The sequence below is a fragment of the Arachis hypogaea genome, chromosome 9 (genome assembly GCF_003086295.3).
Source record: "Arachis hypogaea cultivar Tifrunner chromosome 9, arahy.Tifrunner.gnm2.J5K5, whole genome shotgun sequence".
In the NCBI taxonomy this organism is placed as follows: Eukaryota; Viridiplantae; Streptophyta; class Magnoliopsida; order Fabales; family Fabaceae; genus Arachis; species Arachis hypogaea.
Window position 1 is genome coordinate 110,494,074 of NC_092044.1, and position 22,282 is coordinate 110,516,355.

At 33.3% G+C, this 22,282-nt stretch overlaps 3 protein-coding genes across 3 annotated transcripts; all 3 read left to right on the forward strand.

Moving 5' to 3' along the window:
• Positions 1–98: 98 nt before the first annotated feature.
• On the forward strand, positions 99–4,824 carry LOC112711761 (choline transporter protein 1). Its single transcript, XM_025764472.3, has 10 exons — positions 99–473; positions 857–1,215; positions 1,479–1,624; positions 1,921–2,104; positions 2,303–2,376; positions 2,485–2,598; positions 2,775–3,131; positions 3,523–3,783; positions 3,963–4,190; positions 4,373–4,824. The coding sequence occupies exons 1-10, from the start codon at positions 289–291 to the stop codon at positions 4,565–4,567; spliced, it is 2,103 nt and encodes a 700-aa protein (XP_025620257.1). The 5' UTR covers positions 99–288; the 3' UTR covers positions 4,568–4,824.
• A 3,235-nt stretch (positions 4,825–8,059) lies between these two features.
• On the forward strand, positions 8,060–10,371 carry LOC112711763 (protein IQ-DOMAIN 19). The gene is made up of 4 exons (XM_025764473.3): positions 8,060–8,980; positions 9,062–9,298; positions 9,410–10,036; positions 10,120–10,371. Exons 1-4 carry the CDS (start codon positions 8,504–8,506, stop codon positions 10,135–10,137), a joined length of 1,359 nt encoding a protein of 452 aa, XP_025620258.1. The 5' UTR covers positions 8,060–8,503; the 3' UTR covers positions 10,138–10,371.
• Positions 10,372–19,079: 8,708 nt separating this feature from the next.
• On the forward strand, positions 19,080–20,582 carry LOC112711764 (leucine-rich repeat extensin-like protein 6). The gene has a single exon (XM_025764474.3). The coding sequence runs from the start codon at positions 19,166–19,168 to the stop codon at positions 20,411–20,413; it is 1,248 nt and encodes a 415-aa protein (XP_025620259.1). The 5' UTR covers positions 19,080–19,165; the 3' UTR covers positions 20,414–20,582.
• The last annotated feature ends 1,700 nt before the right edge of the window (positions 20,583–22,282 follow it).

Sequence of the window (22,282 nt, forward strand, 5' to 3'; positions counted from 1 at the left end):
AGTAAATATATAAATATTTATTTTCTCTATAAAAATCACTTAAATTTATATCTTTAATAAATATTGTTAGGACACTAGATAAAAGAAACTTTTATTTTATTAATAAAGCAAATCTAAAACCCACTTGCTTCTTCACACTGGTTTCATACTCTGCTCTGTTCTGCTCCGCTCCGCTCCGCTCCTTCTTCATCCTCTGCAACACTCACCTCTCTCCTTGAGTCCATTGTATGCTAAATCGAAGCAAAGTTTGTAGCTTGATATAGAAACAAAGCTTGAGAAGAAAAAAAAATGAGGGGTCCTTTGGGTGCAGTAATAGGAAGATACCCATCAAGTGATGGAGTCACTCAAACGGGTGCAATCATTAGCCACAACAGGAAATGCAGAGACATAACTGTTCTTGTCATCTTCATTGCATTTTGGATAGCAATGATTGTTAACTCCAGCTTTGGTTTCAACCAAGGGAACCCTCTCAGGTAAGAATATTGTCAAAGTTTCCAGTTTTATCTAATTTAGCTTTGTGTTAAGCTGTAAAGTGGATTTTATGCTATTGACAAGTTGAGATTTTGAATATGAACTTTGACTGTTTCTCATTGGGATTATCTTATAGCAATCCATGTTTTTCATTCACTTTACTATTTTTTATTATTTAAAATAATTTTTAGCTTAGCATGCTTCAAATACAAGACAATGTGTGTGTTAATTATGCAATTTGATTTTGTAATTGTATGCTTACTTGGGAACTTATAAGTAAGAAGTGGGACTTGAATGTATAGCTGCTTGAAGTCCATAGTTTTATTCTCTTTTCTTGTTGGTATCAACGTGCAACTTATGATCACTTGCCACTGTGGTTTGCTAGGCTTACTTATGGAGTGGATTACAAAGGCAATGTGTGTGGGGACAAGCATTCAGATCCTAACCTCAGTAAGTTGGAGGTTAGATATTGGCAAAATCCTAATCAGGTTTATCAGAGTGGATTGAAGGATAGCCAATTTAAGCTGGTTGATGCACGCACTATATGCTTGTCTGAGTGCCCTATACCTTCTGATGATTCTCTAAATTGGCTGTGTGATTATCCTGATGGAGATATTCGTCTTTCCATGAAAGACTGGATTAATAGGAACTATGATTACTTTGAGTTTCTTACACCTGAAATGAGAAACTCCTCTCTTCAACTTCAAGGTCCATGCTATCCTGTCATATTTCCTAGTGTAAATGGTGAGCAAACTTTTGTTTAAGACCGTTCTTGTTTTATACTTACCAAAGTGGTTGTATGGAAGTGTTACTTCAAATTCTTGACTTAGCTGCAGGGTATGGTTCTTGTAAGAGGAATTTACTCTCTTTTTTTTCCCTATTATTGCTTTGTTTTTAAAGTTCTTGCTTTCTTTAGAAAAAAATTGTTGGGAGTGGAGAAGTGGGGGAGGATGTATAGATTTAGAATTTTCAAAACTAATGGTTCTCAAAACATATTTTGTGCCTAGTTTACTGGAGTTGCCAGTTTATTGCTCGACCGTCAAATACTTCTTTGAAGCATTGGCAGCAGATGGGTGGAGTCAGCATAAATGAAAACATTGTTATTGATAAATCAATTCACAAATCCATTAATTCTCGGTCAGCTGTCTTGAAGGTTAGGAATTTTCATCTTCCTACTATTCTTATTAGTATTTCGATTGCAATTTTTACAGGGAAAGTATAGTTGTATACCACTTACATCAGACTTCTAGCAATTTTGTGTGTATTGTAGAGTGTGTCCGATGTTACCACCATGCGCAATAGATGCATTAGTGTGATTTATCTGCTGACATGCAAGAGTTATATTGTTAGGAGTTGAATTTGTGGATGCTTGTAGATATGCATGTGTATTATGACTATTATCATGTTATGTGCTGTAGAATGTCAACTTGTAATTCTTTGTGTGTGCAGAGATACATGGCTGATATGGGGAAGGCATGGCCTGTGCTGATTGTTTGTGGAGGAATTTTGCCTCTTTTTCTGTCTGTGATTTGGCTGATGTTGATTCGGCATTTTGTTGCTGCAATGCCATGGATTACAGTGGTTCTCTTTAATGTTCTAATAATATCAGTCACAATGTTCTATTACCTTAAAGGTTGGATCTCTGTTTGGCTATTTCAGTATTTCTTGAACAAAATATCTGTTTTTCAGAGAAATATACATTTTTTATATTTGAAACCAATTTTGCTTATATTTCTGTTTTGAATATATAGCCATGGATTAATTATCTGTATCTATCTGTTGGAAAAAATCATAAACAAAATACTGAGTTGGTTTTCTTCCTCACTTTTAGCTGGATGGATTGGAAATGATGCTATTTCTCCTATCATTGGTGAGCATGACGCTTATACTAACGTATTTGGGAGGGTAAGTACCATCATATTTGAAACCCCGCCCTTCTCCATGTCTTTTTTCTTTGATGTTGATTTTGATTATTGACTTTACATATGTCTGATGGCAATATTTTGCTTTTAGGAACTAACTCATCTACGTGCTATCGCTATACTTATGACCTTTATCATGGCTGTTGCAATTCTTACATCAATTGCTATTGTCCGACGCATCCTTATGGCAACATCTGTCCTGAAGGCAAGAATTGCTTTACCATATGCAGTTACTATAATTTGTCTAGTTTTGTTTGCTAAGTTGATATCTGATAGCAATATGTCTGTCTGTTTAACACTAGAGTCAGAGATGACAGTGCAGCAGTATTTCCACTATCCTAGTCAATCAGTTAATTGATTTTTGGCAAATCTTGCTCACAGGTTGCTGCAAAAGTCATTGGAGAAGTTCAAGCTCTCATTATTTTCCCAATTGTACCATATGCTATCCTGGCAGTGTTTTACATGTTTTGGATTTCAGCTGCTCTACATTTGTTCAGCTCTGGCCAGATTGTTCAGAATAACTGCAATGCTAACTGCTGCACATATGATCTTGTGGCTAAACGGGTGAACTGTGATCGCTGTTGCGGATATAGCATTCATTATACACCACATATTGGAGTTGCAATCCTTTTTCACCTATTTGGGTGTTATTGGGTTACACAATTTTTCACAGCATGTTCCTCTACAGTAATTGCTGGATCTATTGCCTCTTATTACTGGGCCCGAGGTGAAACATCTGTAAGTCACAATGCCTTATCCTAATTTAATATTCGATGGATAAGATAATGGTTTCTTGCAAGCAAAATAACTAAAAATGTTATTATACTGAAAATGTATAGTCCAAGCCTAACAAGACCATAATTTGCAATTTGCTCAGAAATGGTTACTGATTCGTAGTAGTAGTCGGTGTAGCATGGTTAAGGATTGGTTTATCTAGATTGTCATTGTAATTGGGTCGAGACAAACTTGCAGCTACATGATATTAGTATTAGAGTGCAGTTCAAATTTGCAAACAACTATAGCTTTTTTGTTTGGTTAATTTGAATGGATTAGTTTTAGCACTTTGGTTTTGATATTTACAAAATTCCTATTTACATGTTATTCATATAATTAATATTTTTCAATGCAGCAAGAAATTCCATTTCTTACAGTCTTTTCCTCCATGAAGAGGCTTATGCGTTACAGTCTTGGGTCTGTCGCCCTTGGCTCTCTGATTGTGTCATTTGTAGAATCAATCCGATTTCTGCTTGAATCCATTCGTCGCAAAATAAAAGTCTCTGATCATTGGCCTGACAACTGGATAGGGAAGGCTGCATACCAATCTTCTAGATGTTTTCTCAGGTGTATTGAGTGGACCATCAAATCAGTAAACCGAAATGCTTACATCATGGTAAATTTTGTCACTTTATTTGTGGTATCATCAACCTTAATACAACAAAAAATGTTTCAAATTTTGCATATTAATTGTATCATTAAAATGTTTCCAATGAAGCTTGCTTCACTAGATTGTTTCTTAATTTTATGCTTAGAATATAATTTCAACTTAAAGTATTTTCTTGCATTCTGCAGATTGCTATTACAGGCAAAAGCTTCTTTAGTGCTTCATCTATTGCAACAGAGTTGATCATGAATAACATCCTAAAGATTGGGCGTCTTAACGTGATTGGGGACGTTATCTTGTTCCTTGGAAAACTATGTGTCAGCCTTGCAAGTGCTCTGTTTGCATTCCTCATGTTGGATACACACAAGTACAGCTCTGCTCATAACAAGATATCATCTCCACTCTTGCCTGTTGTGGTATGTTTTCTAAAATATAGTTGAGTAGATGGAAAATCATTTAGCAAAAGCTTAAAAGATGGTAATTCAGGATAAGTTGCTACCTAGAAGGACCAAGAGCTGGAAAGTAGTTGCTAACAGAGAAGTCTTATATCATTTAATGTGATTTTCACACACTTTGCTTTTCATTTTGTTTAATGCAGGTATGCTGGGCTCTTGGGTACATTGTTGCAACTCTTTTTTTCGCAGTTGTGGAGATGTCAATTGAAACAATTGTTCTCTCATTCTGCCAAGATTCTGAAGAGCACCAAGGGCTAGCCCAGTATGCTCCACCCCTTCTCATTGAAACTCTTGGTGACCACAATGAGGTGCAGAGACTCACACAAGGACCACAGTGAAGTGTGTCCATGTACGATTTTGCTTATGATGATAAGTTTTTAGATATTTTTGCTATCCCTTGTATATATGTCTTGATCATATACATTTTTGGACAAAGGTTATGGTGGGATTATCTTTTGATAAGTTGGGTTATTTAGATTTATATATACCAAGCTATGAACACAAACATAATTATTGTATTATGTAATATAATCTTCTTCAAAAGTACATCTCAGAACAAGAATTATTAATTATAAGCTTTCTTTGTTTAGTGCAAGTTCTACTACAAAATCTCAAATTTCTTTACATTCAAAATGCAAGTGAAAACAATTTTGTTTAAAAGGTTTAAGATAGTTCTTTGCTTGTCCAAGATATGTCCATTCTAATTCCAGAAAAAGCAATATGAAGCCTCTATGAAAGCTGCAATTCATTGTAGACAAATAGCTTGAAATATTGGTTGATTAAAGCCATTAGTTTTCTTATCTGAGAGTTACTAGTTGTGTGTTTCTTAAAAGTTGTATGAAAATCAGAGTCATATGTAGGCCGCCAATGTAGTTGCTCTGAATCTTTGAAAAATGAAGTCTGTTTTTCACTGGGCCATCAGAGTTCGGTAGCCTCTGGTCATCGATACGTTGGTGGACTTTGAATGGGGCTTATCTGCATATGGATTAGTGTTCCTGTTTAGCTAATTAAGCCACTTTGACCATGCAACTACATAGATTTAACACCATTCATGCACCGCAAAATATACCAGTGTTAGTTTTACTTGCTTTCTTTTTTTAAGATAGGAAGATTATTATAAGTCCTATATTTTTCAATAATATGACTTCTAGATAATTTATAAGAGTGAAAATAATATTCATTTTTAGAGTTAGCTTTTGAAGTTAAGTTAGATTTACTCAATTTTAATATTAATAATATAGTATTACAGTTTATTTGATCCAATATTGTTGGACAACTAATTTCACCTCCAAATGTTTATACTTCAGATTGTTATTTTTGGACATGAAGAGACTGTATTATAAGTTTTACGTCTCTTGGTTGTATTTGTTTTTTAAGACTGAACAGAACTGAATATTGTGTTTGATAATTGGGATTGGAACTAAAATTTTAATTTTGAGATACAAAATTTTTGTCTCTTTAGTACCTCAAAAAAATAGACACACAAAAAGACGAAAACCGAAACTTTAATAGCATTTTTTTAAAATATTTTCATTTAATTTTTAAAATTCTAAATCTATCCCTAAAACTTTATATTTATATTAAACCAAACATAATTTTGAGACATATTTCAATCATGTATATTTTACACCAAACATAATATAAAAACTTAATTTAATCTCGGTCTCTATCTTTAAATTTCTATCTTCTTATCCTTATGTTTTCCTTAATTTTTAGAATTGAGTTAGGTAAGTATAGAAAGTCTTGATAATACTGCTTCTATGCATGCAAGCACGTACACATTCACAGGATACAAAGTTTCATTGCTTGTGAATTGTGACGGAACACCATAGCCTATAGGTAGGGAGCAGAGAGAGTCATGTGGCGTTGCATCCATGCACATTACTGGTGAGATCTCTCTTTGATGAGAGAAAAGCAATCAGAAGAAAGAACAAATGAAGCATTGCATGTGCTCCCACTGCTACTACATTGGACATAAAGTTTATAAGAATCTGTCATTAATTAAGAGTTTAAAACACTATCTCACATGCATTATTTTTTTTATTTTTAATGAAACGAAACCATGTGAACAGCACTTATATTCTTAATAAACTTGACTTCTTCTTTGCCTTTTGTAGCATTACGTGCTGAAGAATAGAATGTCATTGAATCGATTTAGACTATATATTTTCACATGTGAAATCGAGTTCCACGTGGGACTCTAATACCATTTTCTCATGCCCATGATTAAACATTTGTCATCTATTAGTAGTTTATTAACAATTACAATATAGTTTCTAATACTATACAAAATTTGAATAAACCAAATTCAACTTTAAAAATAGTCTGTGAGAAGAGAAATATTGAAAATCTTATGAAAATTGTATAAGTAGCAAGGTGATGTTACACTCTAACATATGGAGATTTTCTGCATCACAGATCAGATTAATTAAATTCTGAAAACTTAATTTTAAATTGGTTTTCAATAACACTAGATAATACAAGAAGTTTCCAAGAAAATGCATGACTTCTATCCTATGATCAAGTGTCTCACTTTATGATTTTGTATTGGATTCGGTGAATCATTATTGGTTACTATTTAAACCATAAGAGGACAACCTTCAATAAAAGACTTATCAGGAATCAAATTATTGTGCTTTTGTTTTATGTTTCGTCCATCATCTTATAAATTATTGATATATGATATTCAATTACATTAAGGGCTCCAGGATGGTTCATATTTGTAGCTGTTACTGATGCTGCTCTATAGTCTAATCTATTAACCTTGATTTAGCCATAGTCATTATTTTCGAATTTACAAGCATCTTATAAAGTATTATTTAAATGTTAGTTGAGAGAGAGGTTGAACTTACTCTCAGTGCCTAATAGATGTCTCTTAAAGAGTAATAAAAACATCATTTCTGTTTCAAAGGAATACCTTGATTATAACTTATTAGGAGTTGGGGTAGCTAGAAAGGACCACAGGAGAATTTGCCGATTTGGTTAAGCATAATATATCAACTAATATAAGTTGGTTAAGAGAACAAGGATAGAATTAGTGGAGGAAATAGGCCAAATCCCAATGCGTTGTTTCCTCCTGCAAAACACCTAGTCAAATGGGAAGCATATAAACATGCCATGTGAATGCCAACTAGATGTTTTTGCTTAACAAAATTCATCTTTGAAATAAACAATAAAAATCACTAGTCTATGATGGATATAGCAAGGGGCCTAACCTTATTAATTTGATATCCCTTTATAAGCTACCACTTGGTCCCTTCTGATAATTGACCTTAGGTTGGTGTACAGTATTTGCATGCAACTTATTGAGCAATTATTGTAAATTTTGAACATGTAGCACAAAAGTACTTGAATCTACCTAGCCCTTTGGTCATAGAATTATAGGAAAAAAAAGGGTAAGTAACCAAATATTTTAATCCCCATCACTAGTATTAATACTTGGCACATTAGAGTGTTAGGGTGCATGGATAGGATGGGCACATGCAGATCCTAAGGACCCTCACTCAATCACTTATTTAGTGTCCCCACTAAGGTCTTCTAATTTTCAATAGTTCTAAGGTCCCTACATGGACCCTCACTTCAAGCCAAGCCATAATATGAGTATTTTACACGGATGCTGCATGTTCTTCCCCTATTTTCACATGCTTTCTGATCCAATCTCCAACCTATTATTCCTTATTAACCGACAACTGAAATCACCATAACACCCTTTGTTTAGTGGCCTTACCTGTGGGGACTCGATTCTTTTTCAGTTTAGAGGGTAAAGAATCTAATCCCATTAGTGCTCCAGAAGAGTTTCCTATTAGTTTCTTCTTAGATTTTACACACACAAGCAAGCATTTTAAGTTACATGGCATTGATCCAAACACAAGAATAAAAAAGGGTAGCTTGTACCGAAAAAAATGATGAGATGAAACAGTTAGTTTAGGCTGTCAAAGAACCTTATGCTATTCTCGGTGAGGGGACCATATATTTCAAAGAATATTTAGTATTACTCAATCACAATTACTAGGTAGTTTGTTATATTATATTTAAAAGTCTCTTATTAGTGATAATATGTGTCATTTTCAATGTAATAATTTTCCACTTTTAATGAATGTGAAGATAGCCAAGATTGAATTATAAGAAAAAAGGGAGGGGCCATATATGACTATAGTATTGAAAGCAACTTATTATTAGACATGAAGAGATCTATCTACAAATGATTTTGTTACTGTCTTCTTCCACTAAGTTGTTGCAACAATCAACTTCAGCTTTCTAAGTTTTTGATAGAGATGGGGAAGGCAGGGAAATGGCTTAGAAACTTCTTGACAGGGAAGAAAGAAAGGGAAAAGGAGAAGGTGAAGGACAAATGTGGTGGTAATGCAACAAGCCTGAATTCTTCAAATGGAACAGAAAATCCAACCACTCCAAATTCCACAACCCCAAAGGAGAAAAGGAGATGGAGCTTTAGAAGATCATCTGCCACATCCACATCCACACCAACAACACCTTCCAAGGAATTGAACTTTGCAGAATCAAATGTCACTGCTTCACAGACACCACAAGCTGCTGCCACCACAGATATTCCTCTGGATGACGAGCAGAAGAAGCATGCCATGGCTGTGGCTGCTGCCACGGAGGCAGCAGCTGATGCGGCAGTGGCTGCAGCTCAGGCTGCGGCTGCTGTGATCCGCTTGGCTTCTGGTTCCAATGGAACAGCTGAAGAGGCTGCAGCCATCAAAATTCAATCTGTCTTTAGGTCCTACTTGGTATGTAGCTTCCAAGGAAGCTTGTTTATTTTCTCTTTCAATTTCATATGAATATCTTTGTAATGTTTATTTATGTGACAGGCAAGAAAAGCATTGTGTGCTCTCAGAGGACTAGTGAAGTTGCAGGCACTGGTAAGGGGTCACTTGGTGAGAAAACAGGCCAAGGCAACACTGAGATGCATGCAGGCTTTGGTGACAGCACAGGCTAGAGCTCGTGCTCAGAGGATCCGAATTGCATCATCAGAAGGGAAGTCTTATCAGAAGCAATCAAGTTTCAGAAACACTACAGAGGAAGATTTATATGCTCAAGTGTATAATGTAAGTTCCATGACATAATGGTTGAAATTTTCAACTTAGATTTGCAGCATTGAAGAGAAGAGTTGTTTGTTTTCATCACCAATAAAATTGGTTCTTGATTTGTGGATATAGGAAATGGAGAGAGGCCTAGAAGAGAACATCAAGATTGTGGAGATGGATGTCTGTGAATCAAAAGGAAACTCTAGAAGCAGAAGCAGCAGTGTGCATAAATTTCCAGCATATTATTCAAAGGAAGAAAACTTGAAGGTATCACCAGCTCCATCAGCCTTAACAGAGTTTAGTCCAAGAGCATGTAGTGGACACTTTGAGGACTGCTTCAGCACAGCACAGAGCAGCCCTCAATGCTACTCGGCCGCATCTGGAGCTGACGATTCGAAGCATCCCTTCTCCTTCCCTAGGCCAGGGTATGGTGAGGTGATGTCCTATGACTACCCTTTGTTTCCAAATTACATGGCCAACACAGAATCATCAAGGGCCAAAGTGAGATCACACAGTGCACCAAAGCAAAGGCCTGATTCATTTGAGAGGCAGCTGAGCCGGCGAAGAGCTTCTGTGGAAGGAAGGAATGTGCCAAGGCCTGTGAGGATGCAGAGGTCATCTTCACATGTAGGTGCCACTAATCCATGGTCAGCAATCAAGCTTGATAGGTCCTCAGTTTCACTCAAGGACAGTGAGTGTGGATCAACAAGTACAGTCCTCACAAACACTAATTACTGCAGAACCCTTGTTGCATATCATGTAAGTACTACCTCTTTGAAATTAAATTAGATCCATATAATGTGTGAACATGTTTTAATTGTGATCTTTTGATTTGGATGCAGCATCATGGAGATAGGTAGTGATAGTGCAACTTTGCTGAGTGTTCCTCTTCTTCTACTTTTACTACATATATATATTGAAGGCCAACTTTTGTAGACTTTCTTCCTGGGTCTTACTTAGTAAGAATTCATTGTAACGGTTTTGTGGACTGTGTATAAGTTTTTAACAAGCGATGTATTCCCTAAATAGATTCAAGTTTACTGCGAGTAAATTATGTGAGGCTTTCCAAATAAACATCTTCACCTTTAGAGGAACATTCATTTCCCATATCTCCTTCCATAACTCCCTCCTATCCTCACTCAGTCACTTGTTGAAGCTGCATTTACATTCACTGCCTGTTTTCCAATTGCTATGAATCAGATTTGAGAACTTTAGGCTTTAGCCCAATACAAACTACAGGTTGGTCTAAAGTCATCCGTTATGCACCCAAAAAAATCAGATTTGTAGGGCTTAAGCCCATGACTACAAAAGATAAGAATATTATTTGTTATCCATTATCCATTACACAAAAAATAATTCTAGAAAGTAGAAACTGATTCCAAAGCAGCAATCACCCGGAAGCAATCATAAGAAGCATCAGCCACTTAATACAAAGAGATTGAAATGTAAGACTGTCACATATATAGAGAAGGAAATAATGGCACCGACTAGCTTGTGAAGGAAAGTTTATAAGCATGTCTTGGATTTTATTTCATAGACACTACACGAGTAGGATTAAGAGTTTGTTTAGACGAGCTTTTTAAAAAGAATATTTTTTTTTCAGTTTTTTTTTACGTAAAAGTAATTTTATGTTTGAGTATTTTAATACAAAAAAATTATTTATCAATTATATTTAGATATAATAATATAAAAATATTTTTTTGTTTATTTATTACATGAAAAATATTTCTTATTTTTTAAGAAAAAAATCTTTAAAAAAATGTAAATTACAGTTTTTAAAAAAGATGTTTTTTATTTTTTTAGTATTTTTATTTTTACTACTAAAAATTTGCCAAACACTCTAAAAAATAAAAAAAAATTTATTAAAAAAAATTATCAAAATAATAGTGCCCAAACAAATACTAAGAAACACTATAAATGATGAATTGATGATACTAGAGGAGTATCATTGTCTCGTTTATCCTTGATTTTTTTTAATTATTTTGGGTATTAAGACCCGTCAAAATACAAAAAAAAAAGATTAATTTAGTATTTAGCTCATTAGTCTGTCTAAACAAGTGTTCGGAGTTTGAATTATATTTTGTGCATACAATAATCTATGACAACCCCTTAAATTGAACTCAGTACTACAATAGATTAGTTCTTGACATGTCTGGTTAAAAAAGGATATCGCCTCACGACAAAAAAAGAAAAGGGATAGCCTCTAGAAGAAATTTGTCACAATTTCTTTTTTTGAAATATTCTCTATTATGTGTAACTTATAAAAGTGGTTAATTATTATGTTAAGTGTAAAAAATATTAAAGTTAATACAATATTTTTTTACAAGTTAAAGGTATCTACAATTAAGAATTTAATTAGATCTTTGACCACATATTTTTAGGAGAAATATTTTGTTAATTTAAATATTTGTTACACGAAAGGATATAATAACAAAATTAAAAGTAGTGTAAAGATTCAATTAAAAAAATTATAAAAATCTAATTATAAATTTTGTAAAATTATAAAGACTAATAAAATAATTAAATTTATAAAAATATATATATTTTTGCTATTTCAAAGACTCACCTCCAAAACCTTTTAATTAGAATGTAAGATATTTGGCAGAAATTGTTTTTCTTATGGAGAGTGGGTTGGTGTTTTGGCCGAATATTGGGGAGTGAGGTGTTTTATCGGGATATGGAGGCCACGGTCAACACGCGGAGGGTGTGGTACCGCTGTGCTGCAGAAGTGTGTCAGCACCCTAACAACACGCTGGGACGTGGTGACGCAGCGCACATGTAGCTCACATGCAGCTCCCTGGCAACACGCAGGGACGTGTTGGAGCAGGCATGGCAGAGTACCGCGAGTTTGCAATATGCTGCAACAACACGGAGTGAGCGTGGTGGAGACTGTCTGCATGTAGGGGACAGCTCCTCCATTCCGGTAAACAGCAAACCTTTCCCTGTAAAAGAAACCCCCACCCAGTATATGCATTAGAGGGTAACTTGTGTGGTATTTTACAACCCACAAACTAACCGGCAAGTGCACCGAATCGTACCAAGTAATACCTTACGTGAGTAAGGGTCGATCCCACGAGCACTGATGGATCAAGCAACAATAGCATTTGATAGGATTAGTTAGGCAAGCAGAAAATAGTGTTTGAAAGTTCAAAGAGCATTAAACAGTAAAATTGAAATATTAAAGACAGGCTGATAAATAAGTTGGGAATAAAATATGGAGAAGATAATTAAGGCTTCAGAGTTATCTATTCTTTCGGATTGATTTTTCTCACTAACTATTTTAATCATGCAAGATTTAATTCATGGCAAACTATATGTGACTAGACCCTAATTCCTTAGACCTTTCTAGTCTCCTCTAAAATTCATCAACTGCCAATTCCTTGGTCAATTAATTCCAATTAGAAGGTGAAGTTCAAATTCCAGTTTATATGCCACAAAAATCCTAATTATCCAAAAATAAAGATTATATGTCACGTATCCGTTATCTCGTTAAATACAAACAATTAGAAATTTAGGATAATATGTTTTCAAGCTGTTGTTCAAGTAAAGAGCTTTTCCAAGTTTTACAAGAACTCAATTAGAACATGGGTCATACTTCCGTTTCACCCAAATTCATAAAATAAAGAACGAAAACAAATTATTGAAATATAAATCAAAACATGGATTAAATTAGAAAGATCAAACGAATTAATCCATACAAATAGACAGGGCTCTTAACCTTAACAGTGGAGGTTTAGTTGCTCATGGTTCAAGAAGAAAAATAAGGGTTTTGGTAAAAATGTATTGTGTCCCTAATCTAATGGCATCAGATCCCTTTTTATAACTAATCCTAATAAATTTAAAATCTAATTATCTAAAATTAAAAATAATATATTTTCCTAAAAAATAAGATTTGAATTTAAATTTGAATTAGTTAACAAGTCTTCAGCTGATGGGTGGAGACCACTTGAATTGTCCATTCTGCAGCTTCTAATCTGTGTTTTCTGGGCTGGAAACTGGGTCAAAACAGCCCAGAAATCGCTCCCAGCGTTTTTCTGTGTTTTTCTGCACGTGGCACATGTCACGCGTACGAGTCAGTCACGCGGGCGCGTCGCTGGTCTTCTTCGCAAGTCACGCGAACGCGTCGGTCACGCGGACGCTTCGCTGAGCAAATCTTCAATTCACACGTGCGCGTCAGTCACGCGCACGCGTCGCCATGGATACCTCCAATTCACGCGCACGCGTCAGGCACGCGTGCGCGTCACTCCTCGCAGCCATCTCCTTTGATTCTTGTGCTGCAGAAACTTCATCAAATCTAGTCGAATGCTACCTAAAATAAACAGTATTGCACAAAACTCAAAATAGCATCCATATTGGCTAAAAGATAATTAATTCTTTATTAAGTTCAACAAATTAGATACAAATTCACTAGAAAAAATAGGAAAGATGCTCACGCATTAGTAACGTAGTGTGAGTATCACACAGCAGGGTGGTGAAGCGTTTTTGTTAGAGAAAAGAAGGGGGATTTCGGGGAAAGAAAGAAAAATAGTGGAAAAATAAAATTGAAAAAAAATATTGGTTTGTATTTATTTTAGAAAATGGTGCGTAATTATACGGCTCCAGAGGAACATATTATAAATTTTTTGGATCATCCAATTTCATCGGTTGACTGTTCGAGAGATGAACCACTATATTATCTATTGCTATCTCAACTCCCACATCACCATCCTCGTCTTCATTGCCAGCTTCATAAGTGGCTTCGAAGTCCTCTTCGCTATCACTATTCATTCCTTCATACACGACATGTCTATCATCCTCTATATCTAATTCATTTTGTATCTCTTCTGCCTCTACGGTTTCAAACTCAACATACAGCTCAATCTGTAGCTGTCGCATCTGCGTCTGCCAGTGAATTTGAAACATATTCTGCATACTTGATTCGTCAGTGATTGGCATGGTATTAAACTGTATTAGTCCACAAAAAACTACAACCGGATTCTGATACAGAATTTTTCTCACTCTCATTAACATACCATTCTCCATGCTTTGACAGAGACCGTTCTAAAGCTCCATAAACGTCATGGTGCATGGAACCACAAACGAAAACGGATTCTGACACTCAAACTTCACTCCCTCATGAGTATTCCGTATTATCTCACCATTGCGATATGCCACCAAGTTTGCGGTACCCTCCATTACACTACCAACACACTCAGAGAATGTTCAAAGCATACTCTCATTCGGAATAAAAGTGGTACCGAGCTCGGCCTTATGTAGAGGGAGCATTCAACACTCTCCACGTGCTGCGTGCCTCAACCAACCACACTTTGTCACGTGTCAAAACGCCCCCCGCATGCTGACTCACCACGTCCACCACGTGTTTGCAGCTTCACCCAATCATGCGTCGCCACGTGGCAGCACGCCCCCTGCATGCTGATCCATACGCCCCTACGTGCTGCTTGGTTTATCCAACTAGTCTCTGCCACGTGTCCTCCATACCTCCCACATGGTGCTTTTAATACGTCCACTCAAACGTAAATACACTAAATTCTCTCATTTCCAGCCAAAACACCACTTTTTACTCTATAACTAAATTATTTAGCCGATATTTGGCATCTTAATTAACTTTATATTTATTATTATTACATATATTTAATTAATAAAAAAAATTGAAGTAATAGGCACCTTAGTGTATCTTTTTAGACCCTTTTTCTTATTTACTATGTTATGAACATGCATCTAATCTAAATAATATGTGATTTAGGATAACATTTTTATGACTATATATGATGATGAAAAAATGTTATGTGTAAAAAAAAATTAGTTATTATATATTTATAAATAAATATATATTATTTAATTTATTTTATATATTTTATATTAATAACTGAATTGATGATTACTTTTTAGTGTATATATAGCACGTTTAATATCGATGTGGTAGAAACAGATGGAATATATTTTCATGGAAGCTATTTTGAATCAATATCTCAAATGCAGGCCCCTTATCTGTCATATAATAGGGCATTGATTAAACAAACATAATCCGAAATTCTCAACACTCTTATGCAGTATTCTGATTAATTTAACTATTTAAGTATTCCTTGAAAAAATCTCAACATGCAACCATTTGACATAAACAAACGGCATATTGCAATCATAATTACAGCGTGGCAAGGTTTACATTACAACTTAAATGAATACATGATAGAGGGTAAACGCTAACCTAAACATGCAGATTTCAAACCCTTCCTAGCCGGAAAAGGAGAATTTATCGAATATTAAAAGTTAAACAACAAATCAAAGCGTAATAAACAGTAGTTTACACTTATTTTATAGATTTTGACAATTCATTTGACATTGAAAGTTTCTCGTACCATGAGATGTGTGAAAAATCAAACCAATTAATTATAGTCCTATTTTTACTTGATTCACTTCCCAGCCGAGTTTTCATTTTTCCAACCTTCTTTACGCTTTTCTCCAACTCAGACAACGACAACCTTATTGCACTCAACAAACACACATATCAATATCAATCTGCCACGAACCTTCATATATACCCTTTCCAACATCCATGATTTTATAAAATTATTTAATTTCATTTGTCAATGGTTAGGAGCGACACATTGATATTTCTATTAAAAGGAAACTTATTTAAAGATGTATATATTGCTGACATCATGTGTGTGTTGTATGTTTTAATTACTTTTACTTAGTCTAGTTAAGTAGTTTGGTTATGGTGCTTTGACTCCAGCAAACGACATTCTAGAAAACCAAAAGTACTATTATACTAGCCTCGTTTTCTCGTTGACGGCCTTGTACTTTTTTCGTGCTTGTTCCAAACTATATACATACATAAGCATTATCATGGTTACCCTAATAAGGTTTCACTAAACAATAGCATAGTTAAGCTTAACGAGAAAAGTCCAAGAGGCAGCAAAATTTTTTATTTTTTATTATTATTTTTAGTCATTAATTAAATTTGTTAGTTTAATAATTTAATAATATACTAAACATTGATACTAATTATTGGTCATAAATAATCAATTTTACTGATCTTCTAATATTTTTCATACACTCTCACAAGAAGATTATTTAATTTGAGGGTGATGGATTTAATCTGACGTTTCTTGTTTTCTCTTGTATAATTAACGATATTCATTAAATATTGGCTCTTAGTGTTTATCTTTTTCTTCTAAGTTTAGTGTTTATCTTTATCTTCTAAGCTTCGAGCATAATGTTCCCCCTTTCTTTCCTAATTAATTAACTATGAATTGGTTAACGAGTCTTGAATATAAAAATAATTAAATAAGGCTTTCATTGTAAATTAAAATAGATAACATTTTCATATTTTTCAATAATATTAAATATATTTTCTTCTCAGATTAATCATCTATCTACCAATCTCATCATAAATCAGAAAATTCAACGATAATATTCTAATACTGATATTAAAAAAAAAAAGGACCTTTGAATAGGATGATAGGATGTCTCTTACAAAATAGCTTATAATAATAGAACTAAACTAGCTCCACATATATGTTTTTTCTCCAAAGAATAGTGAAATAATACTCTTTAATGTAACTTATTAATTAAGTGTTTAAAGTGCTTTTTTCAGATATTTGAGCCGCTGATCTATACTTTGATTACCCTGTTAAATATGAAGGAAATGCTTAGCTTCTTCAGAGTTCAAGAAACTTTTATTCACTCCAAAACAAATTCATTATAAATCAATTAATGAATCTAAACAACATATTTATGTAAATTTTAAAAACAAAAGGTAAATTGAAAAAGAAGAAGTGTAGACAAAAATTATTTTTCTCTAATTAATAAAACTCAATCATATAAAACAATCCAAAAGTGAAAACTGAGTTGTTGTGCTTGACTTTGATTGGCTCTCTGTCCTTTATGATAAGTTTCCTCTACAAGTGGGATTAAATAAATTACAGGTTTCAAATCACAAGATATTGATCACCTGCCTTAAAAAGATTTTCATTTCTTTTCTTTTTATTTTTTTTTCTTAAATTTCAAGCATACTTGAATAGACCCTGTAGCTAAGTTTGATCCTCCCCTTAATCTCACCTACTCTACCGTCTTTGGCTTAGCTCAATTTGAAGACCTGGCTTCATATACTGTGATTCTGAAAGAAACTGAATTATAAACAAATTTTAGTTATAATGACACTTTTATTAATGCCACTTGCATTAATACATAAACTGATATAACAACTAGGCAACTAACTAATATATATCAGCAGGCGCTACTATAATTTAATTTTGTTAATAGACGAAGAAAATGAAACGACTGAAAGATACTTGCACAAAAGGGACGTATGTAATTGAACAATGGGTGTTAATTGATTGCAAAATTTATCCAAAATATTGAACAATGAAGGGTGTTAACATGAAAACAATGATTATTTGATTATACTGTAACATGATTAAGCAAGAACTACCGGTTTATCTCTCTCCTCCAAACGTTTAAAATATTTTTTTTAAGTCACCAAAAAAAATATTTTTTTTAAAGATGTTTTTTAATAATTAAAATTCAATACAAATAATTAATTAAATCATGTTATTTTTGTCAAATTAAATTATACAAATTGATTTAGCCAAAAAATCGATGAACTAAATATTAATCTATCCAAATTAATATTTTTTTTAAAAAATGGCTACAATACTCTTATTATAAAAATAACTAAAATGCTCTTATTTTATATACGTTAATATTAATTTTGAGAACCCCTAAATCATAACCCTTCTCTTCTATCAACGTCGTTAATGAAATTAAGATTTAGGGTTTTCAAAATTAATATATATATATATATATATATAATATGAATATTTTAATTATTTTTTATAATAAAGAGATTATAGTCATTTTTTATAAAAAATGTTAATTTATACCGATTTAAAATTTGATTCATCGATTTTTTGTTTGTCCAATCTAATTATGATAAAAATAATACGATTTAATTGATTACATATGTTAAATTTTAATTGTTAAAAAATATTTTAAAAAAACGTTTTAGGCGTCTTTATCTAAATGGCTTTTTTAAAAATTATGGCCATTTACTAGGTCAATAGAAAGAAACGAAAAAATAAAACATAAAAGTCAATATGATCATTGCTAGTTTAATTTATAGTCAAAGGGAATAAAAAGCAAACTTGCTTACATAAAAAACACCAAGTATGGTAAAAACCGTGTTTTTGGTGAGATCAGCCACCAATTTTTCTTACAGCCATCTATAAGAACCCAACATGAGCATCCCAATTAATCGTTTACAATGCTTGACAGTTCATCCTATGTTGTAATAAAATTACAAAAGAACATAAAAGAGTACATAGAATAAGAAGAAAGAAACAAGTAATACATTCACACTATAGAATAATCTTAAATTGAGATTATAGTATTATATTATATATTATTCATAATTATGTATAGTTGCGAGGGCTATCCAATTTTTGTGTGAGTACATACTAAAGTATGTGTGCTAAAAAAGCAGAGTAAAGTAGCAGAAAAGTCAAAATATGTGCCAAAAACTAAGGCCATTTATAGAAAAGTTGATGCTAAAATCCAACTAGATAAGTGCATTCAAAGAGATGTAGAAGAGCTAACCTAATTACTGTAATATGAGTAATTAGGTAACAGCCAATTCAATATGAACAGAAAAATAGATCAAATAAAGAAATTAAACAAGCCAAGGATATGATGATGTTTAAGTCACATTTTTCATTTCCTAAAAAATATAATTAGATGTTTATTTAAATATATTCAAAGAGAATTAAGTATTATTTAATTCTGCCGGAGCGAATACAAATTTGCAGCCCACCAAACTCAAAAAATTTTTCCAACAACACACTCTATATATAAATCAAAGTTTCTCTCCAATATAAACCAAACTAATTAATGGCCTCTCATTCTCCGAAAAGAGAATTAGGCCCTTTCCTAAGTCATCTCATTCTGATTCTGATATCCATCAACCCTTCACACCAATTTGAATACAAGGAAGAGCACAACTCTTATCGGTTCCTCCCTCAACTAAATCCGAGGCTCTCAAAAGCCTACATAGCACTCCAAGCATGGAAGCATTCAATAGTCTCAGACCCAAAGAACATGACCCTCAACTGGTGTGGACCCCACGTGTGCAACTACACCGGAGTTTACTGTGCACCAGCACCAGATAACCCCCACATATACACCGTTGCAGGAATTGACCTAAACCATGGCAACATAGCTGGTTCGTTGCCACAACAACTTGACCTCTTAACTGACCTGGCACTCTTCCACATCAACTCTAACCGATTTTGTGGCTCCCTCCCAACAACCTTCAACGGCCTCAAACTCCTCTTCGAGCTTGACGTCAGCAACAACGATCTCTCTGGCCCCTTTCCAGAAGTTGTTCTATGCCTCCCTTCTCTCAAATACTTAGACATAAGGTTCAACAACTTCCACGGCGCTATTCCCACGCGCCTCTTCGACCTCAAACTCGACGCGCTCTTCGTCAACAACAACAACTTTCAGTTCTCCTTGCCAGAGAATTTCGGAAACTCAACTGCCTCGGTTATTGTGTTCGCCAACAACAATCTGAGGGGATGTTTCCCCTCGAGTGTGGCGAAGATGAAGGACACGCTGAACGAGATCATAATTACGAATAGCGGGATAACGGGTTGTTTACCTCGTGAGATAGGGTTGTTGGAGAGAGTAACGGTATTCGATGTGAACTTCAACAAGATCGTTGGGGAATTACCAGAATCAATTGAAGGGATGAAGAAGTTGGAACAGTTGAACGTGGCGCATAACATGCTGTTTGGCACCATTCCCGAGAGTGTGTGCAACTTGCGGAGGCTGCAGAACTTTACGTACTCCTATAACTACTTCTGCGATGAATCTCCGCTGTGTTTGAAGCTTCCAGATAGTGATGATCGCAAGAACTGTATTCCTTATAGGCCACTACAATGGTCCCTTCAAGAATGTGCCGCTTTTTATAAACATCCGGTCCAATGTGCTGCCTTTGGTTGCTCAACAACTGCACCGGCGTCGCCAGCAGCACCACCACCTTCACCTCCACCTCCACCTCCACCACCGCCTCCACCACCACCTCCTCCTCTACCTCCATCACCTCCACCACCACCGCCATACTACCAGTATCCGTGAAGGCGTAAATAAATATTGTAAATTGTATGGTGTTTTTACTGTTATGTCTAAATTACCTATCTTAGTTTTTAAAATAAAAAATAAAATATTTAAAATTTATTAAATATTATTTATTTATTTTTTGAGTTAGTTAAACACCACGTTAAAAATAACATAGCATTTACCATAAGTGTTTAGTATTTTGCTATTTTCGATTACTGTTTTTGAAAAATAATTTCACATAGGTAAACATTTGAAAATAAAACTATATATTTTACTTAAATTTTTTTTCCATCGTTGAAGCAAGGTTGTTTTAGTTTTTTTTGTTGGTTAGTCTGTTTTTACTTCTTAGGAATGGTTACGGCGCTTGGTTATTTTAGTTAGTTATAGATTAATAATTTTTTGTATGAGGTTAATTTTAACACAGTAAACAATATTTTAGGCAATTATGTAATTATATTAATTCTTTTAGATTGATATAAAAATAATTATTTTTATTAACATGATATTATGTTATTAAATATATGTTTAAAATTATTTTATATTAATAATATATTAAAATTAATTTTTTTAATATGTATTTTTTTATTTTTTTATTTTTAATATTAAAAGTAATCTACAAAATTTTATAATATAAAACAAATAAAATATACAAAATAAATGTAAACAAAGAATTGAACAAATATTTGTTTGATAATTTATTTATTTAAATTATATGGATATCGAAACTACCAAATTATTCTCGAAGCAATATGGTTATTATTTTGTACTTCAGCATTTTATGTATACATTTTTTAAATAAATGTAAAATTTATTGAAAAACAATGACTTACCTAAGAAACAAATAAAAATAAATAGTAGTTTATATACTGCTGAAAATTATAAAATTTAGATAAAATAGCTGACATATTACTAAAATGATAGAATTTAGATAAAATAATTGAGATACTTGTGAAAGACAAAATAATCTATTTAAAATTATAGAATTTTAAAGTTCTAAAAAATAGTATCTTATGTCATCCGTTTTTGAGATTATGGAGTGTATCAAAATTATCAAATTATTCTAAAAGCAATATGATTATTATTTTGTACTTCACTATTTTATGTACAAGTTTAAAAAAAATTATAAAATTTACTGGAAAGCAATGACTTACCTAAAAAACATACAAAAATAAATCGTAGCTGATATACTATTGAAATTATAAAATTCAGACAAAATAGCTGAGGCATTGCTAAAATTATGGAATTTAGACAAAATAGTTGAGATCCTGCTGGAAGATAAAATAGCCTATTCCATCTGCTTATGTAGGGCTAGAATTATGGAGTTTTGAAGTTCTCACAAATAGTATCTTATATCATCTGATTTTGAGATCATGGAGTGTATCAGAACTACCAAATTATTCTAGAAGTAATATGATTACTATTTTATATTTCAACATTTTATGTACAAGGTTTTAGAAAAAGTAAAATTTATTGGAAAACAATGACTTACCTAAAAATGGTAACCTATATACTGCTGAAATTTGTAGACAAAATAGTCACTACAAGAAAAAGCGTATTTAGAGCATCCAAAAAATGAAGGTCCTGTTTCTGACAAAAGTTAAAACCCAACCATTGGAACAATACATACATGAGTCCTCGCACATATTTCAAAGTAAGAAAGGCCCTGTTCAGAAGGACTTACTTTGTTTTCATTGGCACTTAAATTAAAAAAATAAAATAATATGATATTAATATAATAACTAATAACGTTGTATAATATATTATCAATGAAGGGTTGTTCTTCCTCTTATTATATATCAATTTATTTAACTTTAGGTATATAATTAAATATTATAATTATTATAAATTAAATATGATGTAAGTATTTAATTTAGTTATTTAAAAAAT

What these genes read in the sequence shown, in the direction of transcription:
- LOC112711764 (XM_025764474.3), top strand. Translation starts at nt 19,166, where the DNA reads ATGGCCTCTCATTCTCCGAAAAGAGAATTAGGCCCTTTCCTAAGTCAT.
- LOC112711761 (XM_025764472.3), top strand. Translation starts at nt 289, where the DNA reads ATGAGGGGTCCTTTGGGTGCAGTAATAGGAAGATACCCATCAAGTGAT. An exon ending in AACCAAGGGAACCCTCTCAG is followed by an intron (nt 474 to 856) that starts GTAAGAATATTG and finishes GTGGTTTGCTAG; the next exon opens with GCTTACTTATGGAGTGGATT. An exon ending in AATGTTCTATTACCTTAAAG is followed by an intron (nt 2,105 to 2,302) that starts GTTGGATCTCTG and finishes CCTCACTTTTAG; the next exon opens with CTGGATGGATTGGAAATGAT.
- LOC112711763 (XM_025764473.3), top strand. Translation starts at nt 8,504, where the DNA reads ATGGGGAAGGCAGGGAAATGGCTTAGAAACTTCTTGACAGGGAAGAAA. An exon ending in CTGTCTTTAGGTCCTACTTG is followed by an intron (nt 8,981 to 9,061) that starts GTATGTAGCTTC and finishes TTTATGTGACAG; the next exon opens with GCAAGAAAAGCATTGTGTGC. An exon ending in TATATGCTCAAGTGTATAAT is followed by an intron (nt 9,299 to 9,409) that starts GTAAGTTCCATG and finishes TTGTGGATATAG; the next exon opens with GAAATGGAGAGAGGCCTAGA.